At 44.1% G+C, this 18,371-nt stretch overlaps 1 protein-coding gene and 1 long non-coding RNA gene across 2 annotated transcripts; one reads left to right on the top strand and one right to left on the bottom strand.

Annotated features, from left to right (window-relative positions):
- Positions 1–13: 13 nt before the first annotated feature.
- mavs (mitochondrial antiviral signaling protein) lies at positions 14–9,451 on the bottom strand. The gene is made up of 5 exons (XM_004082817.4): positions 9,349–9,451; positions 8,286–8,408; positions 7,317–7,497; positions 3,220–3,791; positions 14–2,148 (listed from the first exon to the last, which is right to left on the bottom strand). The coding sequence occupies exons 2-5, from the start codon at positions 8,406–8,408 to the stop codon at positions 1,513–1,515; spliced, it is 1,512 nt and encodes a 503-aa protein (XP_004082865.1). The 5' UTR covers positions 9,349–9,451; the 3' UTR covers positions 14–1,512.
- LOC144988996 (uncharacterized) lies at positions 2,037–7,180 on the top strand. The gene is made up of 4 exons (XR_013653116.1): positions 2,037–2,171; positions 4,164–4,257; positions 5,968–6,087; positions 7,045–7,180. It is a non-coding gene; the product is annotated as an uncharacterized LOC144988996 (long non-coding RNA).
- Positions 9,452–18,371: the final 8,920 nt, after the last annotated feature.

The following is an 18,371-nucleotide window of genomic DNA, read 5'->3' as shown; positions in this document are numbered from 1 at the left end:
AAATAAACATCGATTTATTTTTTAAAATTTATTTGATTAACAATTGATTGATTCAGCCCAAGGCTACAAGTGCCAAAGATTTGAACAAGTTTCACACAAAAATATGACTGACAATATCCCCCACCCCCCAGGAATACAAAATTTTAAAGTGTGCAAATTCATTCAGATCAGTCGAGTTCTCTACACAAAGCTGTTTATGAAATGTCAACCTTAACACCCATTTGTAGATGAAAACTGGACTTAGAAACCCCATCCAACTACTTCTGGCTCCAAAAGCCAAAATCCCATAGACTTCTATGGAGAAATAAACACCTATTACTCAGTTATTCTATTGGTCAGAATAAACATTCTTGCTCCCATACATTTTGAACACGTTCTTGATGTTCGTGGTGTCCGCTGGCCCCTACGGCCAACGGTTGAAACGTTTGACCGACCGTTTTCTGTGGCCTGTAGGGGTGTGGACGTCCAACAAGCTCTCCCCCGGTGGAAGAGCGGTTGCCACAAAACGTGGACTCAGACTAATCACTGCTTACTGACGATTTCTGGTTCCAACATGGCAACACACACAGAAAAAAGGCAAACAAATCGACTTCATTTTGTTGGAAGTCATTTTCTACAGATGATGCCACACCGACTCAGTCCAAAGAATTAAATTCAGAACAGCAGGACCCTTTAAACACGTCTATCTAAAAGCTCCCACGTGAAATTCTGTTGGTCAGCAGAAACCTACACGACAGACGCATACAAGAACAGCCAGCCCTCATTTAAGACGTTGCTGTGCACTTAGAGGAAAGTGAATGCCTATTTACAAATAAATATAGCAGCCCCCAAAGACACCGATTACCTCCACAGTTACAGTGGAAACCCCACAGTTACAGGAAGGGTCCACATAGCCCCCCTCCCCTACAAAATGAAGGCAGAGCTTGGTTTAAGGACTTTAAGAGCGAAGGACTAAGGGGTGACCCCCCCAGCACAGGTGTGCAGCTTAAGATTCCACCCTGAAGCTACGCACACACCGGGTTTTTGATGCACGACCTTGAATGCTTAAGCCCATGGTGTTCACACTGGACAAGCAGGGAGGGGCTTCTTCTTTTTTTCTTTTTCTAGAAGCACGAAGAGACGTGAAGCTATCTGACATCCTCACCATGATGGACATGGATTACCGTCAGGCCAGGCGACTTGGTTTATCTTCGTACTGACGTTGTCATGGTTGTTGTCATGTCTGGGTTCATAAACCAAATCCATACGCCACTACCAAATCCAAGTCCCTGATTGGTCAAAGTTCAACCTGGTTTAACTCTCCACTCAATGGCCACGCGCTTTGTACTTAGCCTGAAAATGCTCGTTAAGAACATGCATAGATATGTGTGAAGCGCATGTATATGAAGATTTATCATTGACAACGGACGCTTGGACGTGAGTTGCTGGGGGCGGTGTGAACGTAGCTTTACAGGTTAGTGCTAACATTAGACCCCCCCATCCCTCACTCAAACTCCAGTTGACTTCTGCTTTTCACATTTTCTTGAACCTCCAGGCCAACAGCAGAGCGCATGAACACACGGCTGCAGCAGTCAGCGCGTACCACCCAGGAGCTGCCCAGGTGGTGGGGGCCTGAGGGGCCCCTGCTGTCTGGAGATCAGGAGAAACTTTAGCCTTGGCAGGGTCTGAAAGAGCCTCGTCAGCTGCAGAGGTGACTCCTTTTCCCGCTTCTTTCCTTTGCGGGGGGGAGCAGGAGGTCTGCCCGCTCAGATTAGGGAGGGAGGGCTCTTGGGACACATGCACCACGTTCTCCAGCACCCCCATGCTGGAACACAGCGACTCGTAATGATTCTCTTCAGGTTCGTGCAGGTCAAGAGCAACGCCGTTCTCTTGGCATGGAAGTTCCACTACTGACCCCCCAGCAGCAGGCGCCTGAGAGGGGGCCACAGCGTCTGGGGCAGCCTCGCTGATTTCCAGACGGTCGCTGCCGCCGCTGAAGGGTTCATCCGGGCTGCTGGGGAGGACGGCAGGCCCGGCACTGCTTTGTGGTGCGACGCTGACCAGTTGACCTGGTTTACTGAGACACACATCATCATCAAGAGGGGGGGGCGTCCCAACAGGAGGACCAAACGAAGCTGCAGGTTCTGTCTGAGGGCTGCTGTCGACAGCCTGCCGGAAAAAGTGATGAGAAGGTTCAATTGTTATTATTATTGATCTGACAGCTCTTCTTTCACTGCTGCTCCCATGCTTTTATTTTGAAAGACCAGATTTCAGCGCACATGGTTACTCGGTGGTGAGGGGGGGGGCTACACTAACCTGTTTGTAGGTATAGTTTACTGCCAGTGATTTTGTTAGTCATATATTGAATGTGTTCTGTTCACGTGTCTGTAAGTCGGCTGTACACATGTGCAGCGTTTCACAGGCAGGAAAGCACAGCAGGAAAAATTCAATTTTACTGCTTTTTCCACAAAATGTTCTTTACATTTAAATTGGAGCATGGCACTTTTGTTATAAGGTTTGCTTAAAATTTTGAGTTTTTCGATCCATTTTGAGTTCAAATGTAGCTTTAATATTTAGTGTTTTGCGTTAGCGTTTACCATTAAGTTTGCATCAAAGTTCACTGTTAGGTTTCGTGTTACCGTTAGCAAAAAAGTTTAAATTTTGTGTTCAAATTTAGAGTTAAAGTTTACTGTAAAGTTCTGCTTTACCGTTTAAAATGTAAACTTTATTAAAGTTTACCGTTAACGTTAGGTCTTGCATTATTTTTCTTTTTTTTTGCATTTAAGTTCTGCCTAAAAATTTGCATCACATTTTGAGTCAAGGTTTAGCATTAAGTTTTGCGTTAAATTTTAGCGTAGAAACCAAGGTTCTGACCCGGCTCAGAACCTGTGCTGAACCTCAGATCCAGCCACATTCTGGGTCATATTTTTTAAGAAAAGTCTCTCAGAGGTCTGGAGGTACATTTGCAGATTTTTGGCTACATAAGAACCCGTGTCAGAGTTAACTTTAAGATTAAACCTTAAAGATCAAAGGCTTTTGAACCACAGCCTCCGCCATGCACGGCGTGAAGCAGCTCACTATCCGCCTCTGGGTGACTGAAGCTGCTAAACTAGGTTCAAACCACCAACCAGATTAGGCAGCATAATCAGTTGTGGGACTTCTGCTCGGCCAGAGCACCAGTGGGGTGGGGGCAGAAGCCCCTGCAGAGCATCATCTCAGGTGGTGACTGCAGACACTCACCTGTACAGCTTGGAAAACCTTAGCCGAGGGTGCTGGGATGGCTGGGGGGGAGGAGTCCTGGACCGGGGACTTCTCTGGAGTCAGTGGGGGAACACAGGATCCCTGTCTGGCTCCCAGCTGTACTCGGGTGGTGGTGGGACTCATGGTGGGGTCGTCATTCCTGCTGCCTGGGGGTTGAGGTGTGGCTCCCTCTTTGTTTTGCGGGTTGGCATCGTCACCCACCTCATCCAGGCTCTCCGAGTTCTCCTCTGGCACTCGTTGCATGTCCTCCTGTGGCACAGCAGCAGCCTGCAGAGCATGGGGGGTCTCAGGAGAAGGTGGAGGGGTTACAGTAGGTGGAACTACAGTTGGAGTTGACAGATGAGCTTCAGGAGGGTGGGGTTCTGCAGTGTTCTGCAGCGGGGATGGACACTGGATGGCTGGCTCTGCAGGGACTGGAGGAACCCCAGGAGGCGGAGCAACTGCAGCGGGGTGGCTCGCTCCGCTGTCCGGGACGGCGGGTGGACCGGCAGCCGGTACCGGATGGACGTGCGCTCTGACAACCGTTGTTGGAGGGCAGACGGCGCTGGAGTCTGAAAGGAAGCAAAGATATGTGGTGAACACGCCTGACCCCAGCCTGGAGGAACCCTGAGGGACCAACCCTGACTCAGCACGGATCCCTGACTCCAAATTAACCCACATAACTGGCATGGTGGCAATTCATGCAGGCCGAAGCAGTCTAAAGCAGGCGTCACCAACCTTTTTGAGACTGAGGGCTATTTCATGGGCACTAAGTGGTCTAAGGGGGGCCACAGGACCTGTTTGCTAAAATCTTCCTAGCCCCCCCCCAGCACCACCACCACCACACACACAAACACAATTTGACGACATCCTTTTGTGTGCCCTATTTTTATCTGCTCATTTTACACACAAAAATGCATGAATTTTCTACACTCGTATTACAGGGGGGTCAAACTCAGCTGCAGAGGGGGCATCGCAGAATCGTAACCGAAAGTAAAGTCAAGGCTGTTTTGGGCGCTCGCTGCAACTCGAGAAGAGGTAAAATACTATTTCATTGCTCATATTGATCATAATATCATTAGAATTAATCAGAAATAACTCAACAGTGATAAGAAAGTAGAAAAGTACCAACAGGAATTCAGAAACAGAGGCTGTTGCAAATTTAGGAAATGAACTGTAAGCAGACCATGTGTCGAAGTGCCTGTAGTCTTTTCACATATCCAGAAAGGTCCAGATATCCTTCTATTAGTGATGAGTTGCAACTTTGGGACAGGAAACATTATTTTATGCCTTTTGAGAAATGGGAAATCATAAAAATTTAACCTTTTACCCCCTTTGAAAAACATTTTCTTGTAATAAAACATTAAATTGTGTGGCCATCATTCTGCAAATGTAGCTTTTTGTTTTTACCTTCAGGCTTGCATTTACTTATTTTATCAATTATATATACATTTAATCTTTGTACTGTAGAGAAAACAAGCCAAATTTGTGTGTTCAGGGTTATTTAGACCTAAAGTACATTTTTACATGAAGTGTTATTATTAATAATAGGCCTGACGGAATCCTATTGCCGTACACCCGAGATTAGTGCATTTTATCTGTTACAGCTTTTCTCTAGTGAGCTTGTTGGAGGACTAGATATTATTAATATTTATCATATACATGATGTCGTGATTCTTTTGACACAGAAATGGATAAACAGTTGTCAATTTTTCAAAGCTTTGGAAAGCAACCCACAAAGGCGTCTCCCAGCACATCCTTGAAGAGATCATTGAGCCAAGAATCGTATGACCAAACTAGAAGAAAAGGGGCATTTCAACAAAGCTGGACAGTCGGCAGGCCATGGCTGGAATAGGATGAAAGCAGACTGAGTCGGACGTTGATGATGATGACATGTCCCTAGAGGAACTTGTCTGAAATGACTTGTCAAAATGACAACATTGCACCTGCATGTCTTGTTTAAAAGATCAGGGATATTAGTCTTTACTGCTACTGCAGCACAATGGAAACATGGTATCTTTTACACATGTGTTTATTTGAAATAGATGTTATATCAGATTATAACTTTTCATCACATATAAATATTACTTTATATTTGGAATGCTGTACTAGTGCCAGTCCATACAAGTGTTCTAAATTTTAAAAATACTCATTAGGTTACAGTGTTGGTTAATGTAATCAATTTTCTGATATATTATAGGGTAAGATAAAGTATTTTCATTTGACCGTAACAGTATTTGATTTACATGGCAATACTTTGTGTAACCAGATGCTTCAATATTAAGTAAAATGTTTGTTTTTAATATTTAAAGAGTTTTTTAAATGTCCATCATAAGAGGCAGTTGATATTAGACGTATAGAAGAAATAAAGATGTAAGTACTGACATCTGAGTAGGTTTAGTTGCTGTTGATTATTGGTATCCAAGGACAACCAAACATTGGGTAGGACAACCAAATATTACTTGCCAGGTTGATCAGAGGACAACCATTTTTTCCCCCCTTATTTCTAACACTGCAAAGGTAATATATCCTATCATATATATGGATTAGTGTGAAAGACATAAGAAAAGCATGATATAGGCCCTTTAGGGGGAGTGTTGGTGTGTCTCTCAGGTCATGAAAATGGAATGTACCATTGTTGTGCACATGATAAGTGTATCGTGAAGCATTTGTATTTTTGCTCTACATGCTCAACAAGTGGTTTATGACCTTGACATTTTTTGCATGTCCCCTGTGTGCCCTGTACAGGTTTGCCCATTATTCAACAGCCTGTCTCCACCTGTGAGGGCAGTTGTGAGTAAGGCATAAGCCAGGACTCCTGAAGTTTCCCGTCTCCGTACATGAACTGCTCTGAAGGAGCCTCTGAAGGTCAGACAGTCTGTCTGATCCTGTCCTAAGAACTCAGCTGAGCTGAAAGCAAACACTCAAAGTCACTTCACTCTACAGCGGCGACGGCTTCTGCTACACATTTATGGAGATCTACGTTACTCATGGTCCTTTGGCTGACATTCATATGTGGCCAACCACGGGAATATTTTGAGTAATTCTCATTTAATAATAATAATAATAATAATAATGGATTAGATTTATCTACACTTACAATGTGTCCATTATTCATTCATACTTGGTGATGGTAGCCACAGCTGCCCTGGGGCAGACTGACAGAGGCGTGGCTGCTAATGTGCGCCTACGGCCCCTCTAACCATGACTGGGACATTTCTATGCAATCACACACATGAGGCATGGAGGGTGAAATGCCTTGCCCAAGGACACAGCGACAGTTGACTGGGGGGAGCGGGGATCAAACTACCGACCCTTTGATCATTGGCCGACCTGCTCAACCGCCTGAGCCACTGCCGCCCATTTTATAGTGTTATAACCAAGTTTTTACATCTGTTAGACTCAACAAAGAGTTGTTCCTCTTTTAAACATATCAGTTTTCTAAACTTAATTTTTAGTATTTTCACAATACAAACCATTGGAAAGTCTTTTTGAGTTTGTTATGTGGTCAAATCCTCCACTACTGCGGTTGATATGAACTGGACCCTGAACCATAGTACCTGTCAGTTGGAATTTGCAGATAACTCAGAGACGAAATGCAAAAAAAAATAAAAAAACTTATTTGAAGATTAAAAAAAATGGAGGCAAAAAAACCTACGTGACTTAAAGATGTTAGAAATGTTGATGCATTTGCATGAAATGGTAAAAGGTGTGTACTTATTTGCTGCTTTACTACCTTTGTTTGAAGGCCAAAGCACTTCACAGTTATACTTCCATTCACTCACGCACAAACACATTCACATTCGCTGTCATGTCTGCCCACAGATGAAGCGGGAAGGCGTGAAAGTCATAACCTTCATTACTGAGGAGGTGATAAGCCATGAAGAAAGTTCTGTGGTTTGTTCCGGTCAGGAGAAGCAGCAGATTCTACATCTTTATCCGCCATCTGTGTGTGCCTGTGTGTGTGTGCATGGGTGAATGGGACTCTGACCCTATCCAAGTTTACACCGTTTACCATTCATCCAGCTGCTCTTTCACAACGGAATAACTGGAACCTGCTGCAGAAACACACATGCTCAAACACAGAGACGACTCACAGTTGACTCCAGTCAGGGCGCCGTACGCCGCCCTGACCTCTGCTGCCAAGCTGACGTGCTCACACGCTTCCAGAGCCTGGATGAGCTGCTCCGGCCAGTTCTCCCGTCTCTTCAGGCATTCCATCAGAAGCACCATGGCATCGTGATTCCCGTTGTTGTCCCGCTTGGCTTCTATGTTTTCCTGCAGTGAGGACAAAGCAAAGCCGTGCGTCCCTTTATGAGAACGAGACGAGTGCGGCTTTAACTACAGACGGTTGCAGGACATGACACATTTATGACCATAGTTTCTTTGAGACCCACTCCAATGACAATGCTGTTTTGAACATGTTCTTGGAGCATTTTTCTCATGATAGAGGACATTTCTAAAGAAAATTAAGATTAAAACTACGTCTCTGAGTATTTTGTTTAATTCAAATTGTTGTGAATCAGGAGCAGACAAATAAAGTTGTTTGAAAAAGCTTGTAGTTGTGACGTAGACACAACTGCACCAAGCCACAAGCTCCCCGCTGTATTCTGATCATCCATTTACAGACGAATAGATCCGTGTACGTCTTTGTTTTCCTCGTCTGAGCTGGAGTCTGGATCTAAACTGTACGGCTGGATAGCTCCGATATTCCCCCCCGTTTTTTGTTGCTACGCTAATGTTAGCTTGGATGTAAGCTAGTGGGAGAACAGATGGATGTTGGGAAGCAGCGGCAGGCTAACTTCGCGCCAATGGTTCCGCCCACAACTGAGAGGTTACTTTCTAATGACTTACTACCGCTCTGCAGATACTATGTCCTACAAAACAACACAGATTTTTTTTCATTTTGGCTAAAAATCATTAAAAGACCACTGGGAACCATTTTACAATAGATCAAAAGATGATCAGAAAACTGTAATCCCATTACTATTTCTTCTTCAATGTCATGGTCGTAATAACCCAAAAGCAGCGAGGGGGAAGGCCCTGACCGCCTCCGGGGTACCCACCCGGTCGTGGGACGTCAGGCAGGGCAGATGGACAATCACTTCTCGCACTTTCACCGTGGTGGCGATAGTAGGCAGGTTCCTCCTGATGTACGTGTTGTAGAGTCGGTCGCTGGCAAACGACATCTGCAAGGTCAAAGAGGACAAAGGGGTGGAGCTGGATGAGAGGATGGACCACAGGGTTCTGTTCTTCAGGATCAGCAAATGGACTTTAATCTAGAAAAAAATCAAGTAGCAGAAGCTGAGCTTCTGCAGATCTCTCTGCTGATGGACGACCTGGATTAGCAAAAAACTGGAGTGAGGATAAAGACACAACTTTCCTACAACGGAAAGTTAAGAACATCTCAGAATAAACAGCTTCTGTCAAATGAATCTGAAAGTGAAAGTGAAACTAGAGAGTCAGCAGTTCGAAACAAGAACATGTCAGAAATGCAGGAAGAAGAAAAGCGATTATTCTCAAGGTCGCGGCTGTGAGGCCTATAGGAGCCAAGCAGGCCTCAACTAGTCACTGATTAATCATCTTCAGCTGTGGTTCAGCGTCTGCGCTCCTGTAGAAGGTCACACCTCTGAGGGTCAGACAAAGAGCACAGGCTGGACCCTCTGGATCCTCTGCTTGTTTGCACACAAACAACAGCTTTTACAGCCGGGCAAACGACCACTGTCTGCCCCCCTCACACACAAACACACACCTGTTTGACCTTGTGTGAGCCTGCACTTGTGAGGGAGGGGGGGACCTCTGGGAAGTCCAGTTTACAGCAGAAACGCTGCACTCAAACGCACCATCACAGAGAGGAGCACAAGGCGCATTCACGCGCACTCAAAGTAGACCTGACGTCAGCAAATGAAGACAGCGGCATAAAGTTAGCATAAACTGTTTCAGAACATGGTGGGGTAGCTTCAAAGTAAGGGAATCAAAATAAAGTGAAACTAAGATCAAAGTAAGACAAGAGGGGAAAAAAACTATCAACCTTAATTATTAAAAGTTTTAGCGATAAAAACGCACTAAAGTCATCCGTGTGAATACAAACTAGCATAAATTCTGTTATCGATCAGATCCGACAATCACCTTTCGTCTTGATCAATCCAGAGGTCGAGTCTGTGCGGCGGATCCTTTCTCTGCCCAGCCTCACAGCTGCGCAGATGCACCTTCCCCGCCCGCGCCCTCCACTGGACAACGCACACGTCAATCACATGCTCGACCAATAGGAGCAGGTCACTGCGGCCTGGAGGCGGGTCTGACCCTGACAGTTACTTTGGCTGCGCTCGCGCTTAGTCCCCTGTTCCCGCCTCGTTTCTGCCTCTTTTCTCAATCATAACTTTTTAAAAACAGTTTATTTAATCTCTATTCTCCACGGAAGACGGATTGAAGTAAGAATTATGAGATTCAAGTCAAAATTCTGGGATTCAAGTCAGATTTCCAAGAGAACCATTAAAGTCAGAATTCAGAGAAAAAAAGTCTGAATTCTGGGATTAACGTCAGATTTTTCTATGTTATTTCTCCATAATCCTCTACCAAAAATCACACACATAGACATGAATGAAATCATAAAGTTAGATGATTATGTCCAGATATAAATGTTTATTGTTTAAATTTTTATCACAAATTTAACAATGACATCAATTCATTGAATTCAGAAGTTTTCCATGTTTCTTTTTCTTTCAAGTGTATTCTTTTAGGTTTTGTTGGGCACGGAAATTACATTTTTTTAATAAAATGAATGTGGTTTTTATTTACTACTAAGATGTCCATTTATTATCGCTGATTATTGACAGACTGTCTATGTTGTGTTTATACTCTGCGGCTCTATTTTCCTGATGTTTCTCTTTTTACTTTCTTAGCCTCTGTGTTTGATTCTGTTATGTAATTTTTGCTTAAACACCTCCTCACAACCGTTGACTGATTGATCAATAGACAATAAACAGCCCAAAAAAATCTGGACAAAGTTCCCTTTTTGACCAGTAGATGTTGCCAATGGATCACAAAAATGTTTGTAAATGACGCGGAAAGGACAAGATTTCCTCTGATCTGAAGGAACAGGGCTCAGTTGAAAAATGCTCCTAATGACAAAGGCTGTTGCACTGCATCGCTCACAAAAATGTGCAGTTTACAGAAATAAAAATAATAAAAGCATCCTGAAAAGATGCTGACATCTTTCTGGTTGGTGACTTTTTTGTGCTGAGTTTGTTCACTGTAAAAAAATGAATGTTAAGAAAGTAAAAAGACCTTTGCTTTAAGATAAAAACATCTAAGAAAGTTATTCAATACAATACACTCATTGGCCACTTTATAAGGTACACCTTCCTAGTACCAGGCTGGGCACACCTTTGCCTTCAGAACTGCATTAATCCTCGGTGGCAGAGATCCAACAAGGTTCAAGAAACATTGGGAGCAAGTGGCTCAGGCGGTAGAGCAGGTCGTCCAAAAACCAAAGGAGGGCTGCTCTATTCCTCAGAGAGTTTGCTCCATATTGACGTGACAGCATCACACAGTTGCTGCAGATTTGTCGGCTGTACATCCATGATGTTGATTTCCCATTCCACCACATCCTAGAAGTGATCTACTGGGTTTAGATCTGGTGACTGTCGAGGCCGTTTGAGTCCAGTGAACTCATTGTCATGTTCAAGAAACCAGTCTGAGAAGATTCCAGCTTTAGGACATGGTGCCTTATCCTGCAGGAAATAGCCATCAGAAGGCCAAGGCGCTCTTCTCGATGGATATGGATACTGTTGTGTTGCTCAGTTGCTACTAAGGGGCCCACAGTGTGCCAAGAAAACATTCCCCACAGCATTATACCACCACCACCAGCCTTAACCGTTGAGACAAGTCTGGATGGATCCATTACATTCTTTCACATTTTGTCTTTCCCTACCATCTGAATGTCGCAGCAGAAATACAGACTCATCAGACCAGAAACAGTTTTTCCAATCTTCAATTGTCCAGTTTGGGTGAGTCTGTGTGAATTGTAGACTCAGTTTCCTGTTCTTAGCTGACAAGAGTGGCACACGGTGTGGTTTTCTGCTGCTGTAGTACATCTGTCTCAAGGTTGGACGTGTTGTGTGTTTAGAGATGCCCCCCTGCAGACCTCGGTTGGAACCAGTGGTTCTTTCAGTTCCTGTTGTCTTTCTATCAGCTGGAACCAGTCTGGCCATTCTCCTCTGACCTCTGGCATCAACAAAGCATTTCTGCCCACAGAACTAGGGCTGGGTTAATAAAATCAATTAATTGATCTGAATCAATATAAGCTAAATAAATCAATAATTGATCCGTAAAAGTAGAGATAAATCTTTTATGCCTTTCCTTTTCCAGTGATCTAACACACTGTCCCGCAGGAGACATTTATGTCATTACAATCGTAAAATACATTAAATACTATTAAATTATATAAGGAAATTTGATAAAGAAATCTAGAACTTATAGAAAACTTTTTGATAAAGCATTGCATTGGCAGCATGCACTGAGTTATCAAAAAGTCCCCAGTTGGAATGCCTAATCTAACATGAGGCAGAGATCAGGGCTGCCTCACCCCGCTGCCTATTCTGTAAATAAACAGGAAGTATGCAAAACACAGAGATTTTGATTATAAAAATCATTTAAATTGTTTAAATCACAGAGAAATTTTGTTTACAGCACAGAGTAGAGGGCACATATTTATTTCATCAATATTGTATCATTAGTTTGTCATGTTATGATGACAGGTGAATGTGATGGCAGGTGAAGCAGGACCCCACCTGTCTCACCCGACTCCATGTCCCTGACCTACAGCACATCTCATCACTGTCTTACATCTCTCTTATACACTACTCACAATATGTTAGAGATATTGTTATTTACAGTGTCGGTGGTAACAGCATTTAAGTATAACAGCATTACTAAAGGTGTTAGAAGTTATGTAATGGGATAATCTAACTAACTACAGTCCAATAAAATGCAAAATCTTCAGTCTGGAAATATCAACACTATTTTACTTTAATAGTACCAAAAGAAATGCATGTTTATTTACATCGTGTCTTGGTACAAAGACATTACCAACGTCTGTCTGGAGCCGTTCAATGCTACAGAAGTATGGAGCCCAGAAAAGGAGCCCTGGCGTGTGCTCCAGTGACAAAGCAGAACCATTACAACTAGACAGACTGGATATTCAGCCCAGTAACTCACGCAGAATGCACATCATTATTGCAATATCTGTTGTAGAAGTAATGCTCTGGCTGACTAATTTAATTCCAAATCATTCAAAGATCCATCAGATCTGCCCCCCCCCCCCCCCCCGTGCTGTTAAGCTTTTATAAGGTACTTTGATGATAATAACAGAAAAATTAATTTGCAGCTAAAAATGTTGAAATACATGTTGATACTAGAAACCTTTATTTTTATGGAAAGCTTCTTTTTCTTTGATATAAAGTTAATATAATCTATATTTATATTTTTCTTCTTGCAGTTTTTTAGTTTGATAATTCTCAATGACAATGTTAAAGTTCCAGTTAAAGTGCAATAGGATACAGAATTACTTTTTTCCCCCTCAACCACTATGATTGAAACTATTTTGTTTATTTAAACAGAAATTAGGAAAGAAGTTGACACTTAAAACCTTCACAGTCAGTCTATCGGAAGTTAATATAATTGTTTATATATTGCTTGTTGCTGTATTGTTGTTTGATATTTCTGATAAATGTATATTTAAATGCCTACACTTCAACCCTCTCTCTCTGTTTTGTCACTAAACATTGTAATTTCATGGGTAGAACTATGCCAGGATACTAGAATTGTGACTTTCATTGAATTATTGCGTCTTATTGCTTTATTATGTTTGCAGGCAGCTGATGTAAAAAGTTAAATCTATTGTCGTATTTTAACTGGCAAAGTAACTGTAGTAGTTACTTTTCTGAGTAACTAATTACTTTTAAGATGCAGTCCTAAAAATTTCGAAATTGATAAAGATAGCCCCAAATAATTAATATTGACCATGTCAATAGCTCTGTGGGGTCCAAGTCAGAGGTCATTGCTAACCCAATCATGTGAGGCACATCCTCTTCCTGAAGTCCGGCTGTGATCATTCTGGAATGATGTGGTGGAGCATTATCATCCATGAACAGAAAGTTGGGGGTGTTCTGGTGGAACTGGTGGATGATGATGGTTCTATGGTGTCTCTTAGGTAAGAACGTGCAGTGATTGGATCATCTTAAATAACCAGATCAGATTTGCTCTGACTGGTGATTTCTGTCCAGACTGTTGCACCACCTCCACCAAAACCAACCCTGGGGACCTTGTGGACCTCAGCGTATCGCTCACCGTGCCTTCTTCCTCATTGCTGGCGACCATCATTTTGGTGCAAGGTGACCCGACAACCATCAGTGATCAGGGCAGTCGAGCATTTCTGCATTGTTCAGGTCACATGGTCTTGTACTGCAAACATTCACTGAGGTGTCTTGGTGTCAGTGGGGTCACCTGTCATCGGTCATTCAGGTCAAAGCGGTGGAGTCGGTTGTGGATGGTTTGTCTGGAAACCCCAGTTTCCCTCACATCTGGTAAACGGGCCTGCAGCTGTGTGCCGTTTGCTAAACCATGTCTGAGGTCAGAGGTACTTCGGTACTGGTCATGGTTGTGGGGGTCTGACAGGAGTTCTCTGTATTAATGCAAGTCTGCTGATGACTCTTTGAGAATCACCTGCAACATTTGACAGCCTACTACCAACCTGAAGGCGTGTCATTTGTGAGTAGTGTGTTTAGTGTTCATGTTATGGTGAGAGTTATTTTTTTCCAATGTGTCAGAACTATGACAATTTAACGTCTAAATCTCTTAGGGTGCCTCTGACTTCATCACCTCTTCTGTCTAAATGTAGGTGGCGCTGTCTTCCTGTCCGGCACAGATCCAAGTGTTGGTTTTGAAGACGTGGAGTGTGAATGAAAAACCAGGTCAGAGACGACACTTTTCTGCTCCCTGGAGGAAGAGGGGAAAACTGGAAGTAGGTTGAAACACAGCTGTGTTTAATCGGCTGTGTCAGTGACAAACGGATGTGTGTTTGTGTGCAAATGTTACAGGTTTTTATTGCATCCAAACTCTGTATGTGAGCATTTCTGACAAATGAGTGTGAAACTCAGTCTGAATTTTTACACTGACAACAAAATCCTGAAATATTGTTAAACGTCCTTATTTTGAGGAAGAAAGTTGGCCTCAGGAAGTGGACAAACACAGTAAAGTTCTGAGTGTTGACATTTCAGTTTGGGCTTCTCAGGAGCCTTCCATCATCACAGCTTTTGCAGAGGCTGGCAGGTCCTTTTTGACTGTGTGTTGATCCTTGCTCTGCAGGAAGAGTGCAGAGCGCAACAAAGCCGACAGAGCCGGGGGCAGCATCACCAATGCATCATGGCTGAATGGAACTCAGCACATCCCAGAGAAAAAGCATGGCTGTTATTTATTTTTTTATTTTTGCAGCTTTAATTTACAACAACATAAATACTCCCATGGAATCTAGCCACAGGGGTTGCAAGCCAGTTGCCTCTGTGCCGGTCCCAAGCCCGGATAAATAGAGAGGGTTGCGTCAGGAAGGGCATCCGGCGTAAAAATTGCCAAAATAACCATGCGAATCATCCACAACACTTTAGACATACCGGATCGGTCGAGGCCCGGGTTAACAACGACCGCCACCGATGCTGTTAACCTACAGGGTGTCGGTGGAAATTTGACTACTGTTGGTCGAAGAAAGAGGGGAGGCAGAAGGGCCCGTGGCCAGAGAGAGAAGGGAAAAGGCAGGAACATAGGTTTGAGAATAGGGACTCTTAACGTTGGCACAATGACAGGGAAAGGCAGAGAGCTGGCAGACATGATGGAGAGAAGGAAGGTAGATGTACTGTGTGTGCAGGAGACAAGGTGGAAGGGCAGCAAGGCACGTAGTATTGGAGGAGGATACAAACTGTTCTATCATGGTGTTGATAGGAAGAGAAACGGGGTAGGTGTGATTCTGAAGGGGGAGTTTGTAAACAGTGTTCTAGAGGTGAAAAGAGTCTCAGACAGGATGATGAGCTTAAAGTTAGAAATTGAAGGGGTGATGGTGAATGTAGTCAGTGGGTATGCGCCACAGGTTGGCTGTGAGTTAGAAGTGAAGGAGAGATTCTGGAGTGAGTTGGATGAGGTCATAGAGAGTATCCCCAGAGGAGAGAGAGTTGTTATTGGAGCAGACTTTAATGGACATGTTGGTGAGGGCAACAGAGGTGATGAGGAGGTGATGGGCAGGTTTGGTGTGAAGGAAAGGAATCTGGAGGGACAGATGGTGGTGGACTTTGCGAAGAGGATGGAAATGGCTGTAGTTAACACTTACTTCCAGAAGAGAGAGGAACATAGAGTGACATACAGAAGTGGAGGTAGGAGTACTCAGGTGGACTACATCCTATGTAGACGAGGTCATTTGAGAGAGGTTAATGACTGCAAAGTGGTGGTAGGAGAGAGTGTAGCCAGACAGCACCGCATGGTGGTGTGTAAGATGACTCTGGAGGTCAGGAAGAAGAAGAGAGGGAAAACAGAAAAGAAGACCAAGTGGTGGAAGCTACAGAATGAAGAAACTTGTGAGGAATTTAGGCAGAAGTTGAGACAGGGTCTGGGTGGTCAGGATGAGCTTCCAGATGACTGGGAAACTACAGCAGAAATTATCAGGGAAACAGGTAGGAAGGTGCTAGGTGTGTCATCTGGAAAGAGGAAAGACGGTAAAGACACTTGGTGGTGGAATGAGGAAGTACAGGAATGCGTCCAGAGGAAGAGGTTGGCTAAAAAGAAGTGGGATGTAGAAAGGACTGAGGAAGGTAGACAGGAGTACAAGGAAGCGCAGCGTAGAGTGAAGAGAGAGGTGGCAAAGGCCAAACAGAAGGCTTACGATGAGCTATATGACAGGTTAGACACAAAGGAAGGAGAGAAGGACTTGTACAGGCTAGCCAGACAGAGAGACAGAGATGGGAAGGACGTGCAACAGATAAGGGTGATTAAGGACAGAGATGGAAAGGTGCTAACAACCCAGGAGAGTGTACAGAAAAGATGGAAGGAGTATTTTGAGGAGCTGATGAACGTGGAAAATGACAGGGAAAGAAGGGAGGAAGATGTGGTTGTTGTGGAGCAGGAAGTAGCAGAGATTGGAAAGGATGAGGTTAGGAAGGCTCTGAAAAGGATGAAGAGCGGAAAGGCCGTTGGTCCTGATGACCTACCTGTGGAGGTATGGAAGTGCCTAGGAGAGACAGCAGTGGAATTTCTAACAAGGTTGTTCAATAGGATTTTAGAGAGTGAGAAGATGCCTGAGGAATGGAGGAGAAGCGTTCTGGTTCCGATCTTTAAGAACAAGGGTGACACGCAGAACTGCAGCAACTATAGAGGAATAAAGTTGATGAGCCACACAATGAAGCTGTGGGAAAGAGTAGTGGAAGCCAGGCTTAGGAAGAAGGTGGAGATTTGTGAGCAGCAGTATGGTTTCATGCCCCGTAAGAGCACCACTGATGCCATTTTTGCTTTGAGAATGTTGATGGAAAAGTACAGAGATGGTCAGAAGGAGCTGCATTGTGTGTTCGTAGATTTAGAGAAGGCGTATGACAGGGTGCCGAGGGAGGAGCTGTGGTACTGTATGAGGTCGTCTGGAGTGGCAGAGAAGTATGTCAGAGTAGTTCAGGACATGTATGAGAGAAGTATGACGGTGGTGAGATGTGCTGTAGGTCAGACAGAGGAGTTCAAGGTGGAGGTGGGACTACACCAAGGATCAGCTTTGAGTCCTTTTTTGTTTGCTATGCTGATGGACAGGCTGACAGACGAGGTAAGACAGGAATCTCCCTGGACAATGATGTTTGCGGATGACATTGTAATTTGCAGTGAGAGTAGAGAGCAGGTGGAGGAACAGCTAGAGAGGTGGAGGTTTGCTCTGGAAAGAAGAGGCATGAAGGTCAGTCGTAGTAAGACAGAATACATGTGTCTGAACGAGAGGGATCAAGGTAGAAGCGTTAGGTTACAGGGGGCTGAGGTGAAGAAGGTGCAGGAGTTTAAGTACTTGGGGTCAACAGTTCAGTGTGATGGGGAGTGTGGAAAAGAGGTGAAGAGGCGAGTGCAGGCAGGTTGGAGCGGGTGGAGGAAAGTGACAGGAGTGTTGTGTGACAGAAGAGTGCCAGCAAGACTCAAAGGAAAGGTGTACAAGACAGTGGTGAGACCAGCTCTGCTCTATGGGTTAGAGACGGTAGCAGTGAGACAGAGACAAGAGGCTGAGATGGAGGTAGCAGAGATGAAGATGTTGAGGTTCTCCTTAGGAGTGACCAGGTTAGACAGGATAAGGAACGAGTACATCAGAGGGACGGCTCATGTTGCCTGTGTTAGCGACAAAGTCAGAGAAGCCAGACTGAGATGGTTTGGACATGTTCAGAGGAGGGATAGTGGATATATTGGTAGAAGGATGTTGGAGATGGAGCTGCCTGGCCGGAGGGCAAGAGGACGGCCAAAGAGGAGATATATGGATGTCTTAACAGAGGACATGAAGTTGGCTAATGTTAGGGTAGAAGATGTTCATGATAGAGTGAGGTGGAAAAGGATGATTCGCTGTGGCGACCCCTGATGGGAAAAGCCGAAAGAGAAAGAAGAAGATAAATACTCCCATGGAAACAGATTTTTTTTAGACCAGGTTCATCTTTGGACTTTGTGAGTGTTTCTGTGACTCTTCAGTGTGCTCCTGGTAGATTTTCAGGAGTTATGCAAGTGGAAAAAGGGAGCCTTTGACAGAGGACTGTTACATACGAACTAAAGGAGTCAAACATGACAAAATGCACACAAACCCCCCAGGCATAAGTCTTCATCAGTCCATGTTTTGGCTCTGCAATAACAGACGCTGCACTCACAGAGCATGTGTGGGTGGGATTGCCTGAAAAGTTACTTGGTTGGAAATAAAGAGAGATGTGCAGAACTCGAGCTGAAAGTCTCCATCAAAAGATCCTCCTGGATCCTGCAGGGCTCAAGGACTGAAAGAACCAAGACAATGCCAGCTCGAAATAAAGACTTGTAACAGTTATCTTAAGAATCTTTATAAACTTTTCAAATTAGCAATAATATAACATTCTGGTTTGTTTATGTAGTGACAT

The sequence above is a fragment of the Oryzias latipes genome, chromosome 22 (genome assembly GCF_053564925.1).
Source record: "Oryzias latipes strain Hd-rR chromosome 22, Olatipes_Hd-rR_3.1".
Taxonomy (NCBI): Eukaryota; Metazoa; Chordata; class Actinopteri; order Beloniformes; family Adrianichthyidae; genus Oryzias; species Oryzias latipes.
The sequence above is the reverse complement of the archived record's forward strand: the minus strand, read 5'-3'. Positions and strand labels throughout refer to the sequence as shown.

Coding starts and splice junctions, on each gene's coding strand:
- mavs (XM_004082817.4), bottom strand. CDS start 8,408: ATGTCGTTTGCCAGCGACCGACTCTACAACACGTACATCAGGAGGAAC. Junction 7,498..8,285: donor GCCTGACGTCCCACGACCGG/GTGGGTACCCCG, acceptor TCCTCACTGCAG/GAAAACATAGAAGCCAAGCG. Junction 2,149..3,219: donor AGGTTTTCCAAGCTGTACAG/GTGAGTGTCTGC, acceptor TTTTTCCGGCAG/GCTGTCGACAGCAGCCCTCA.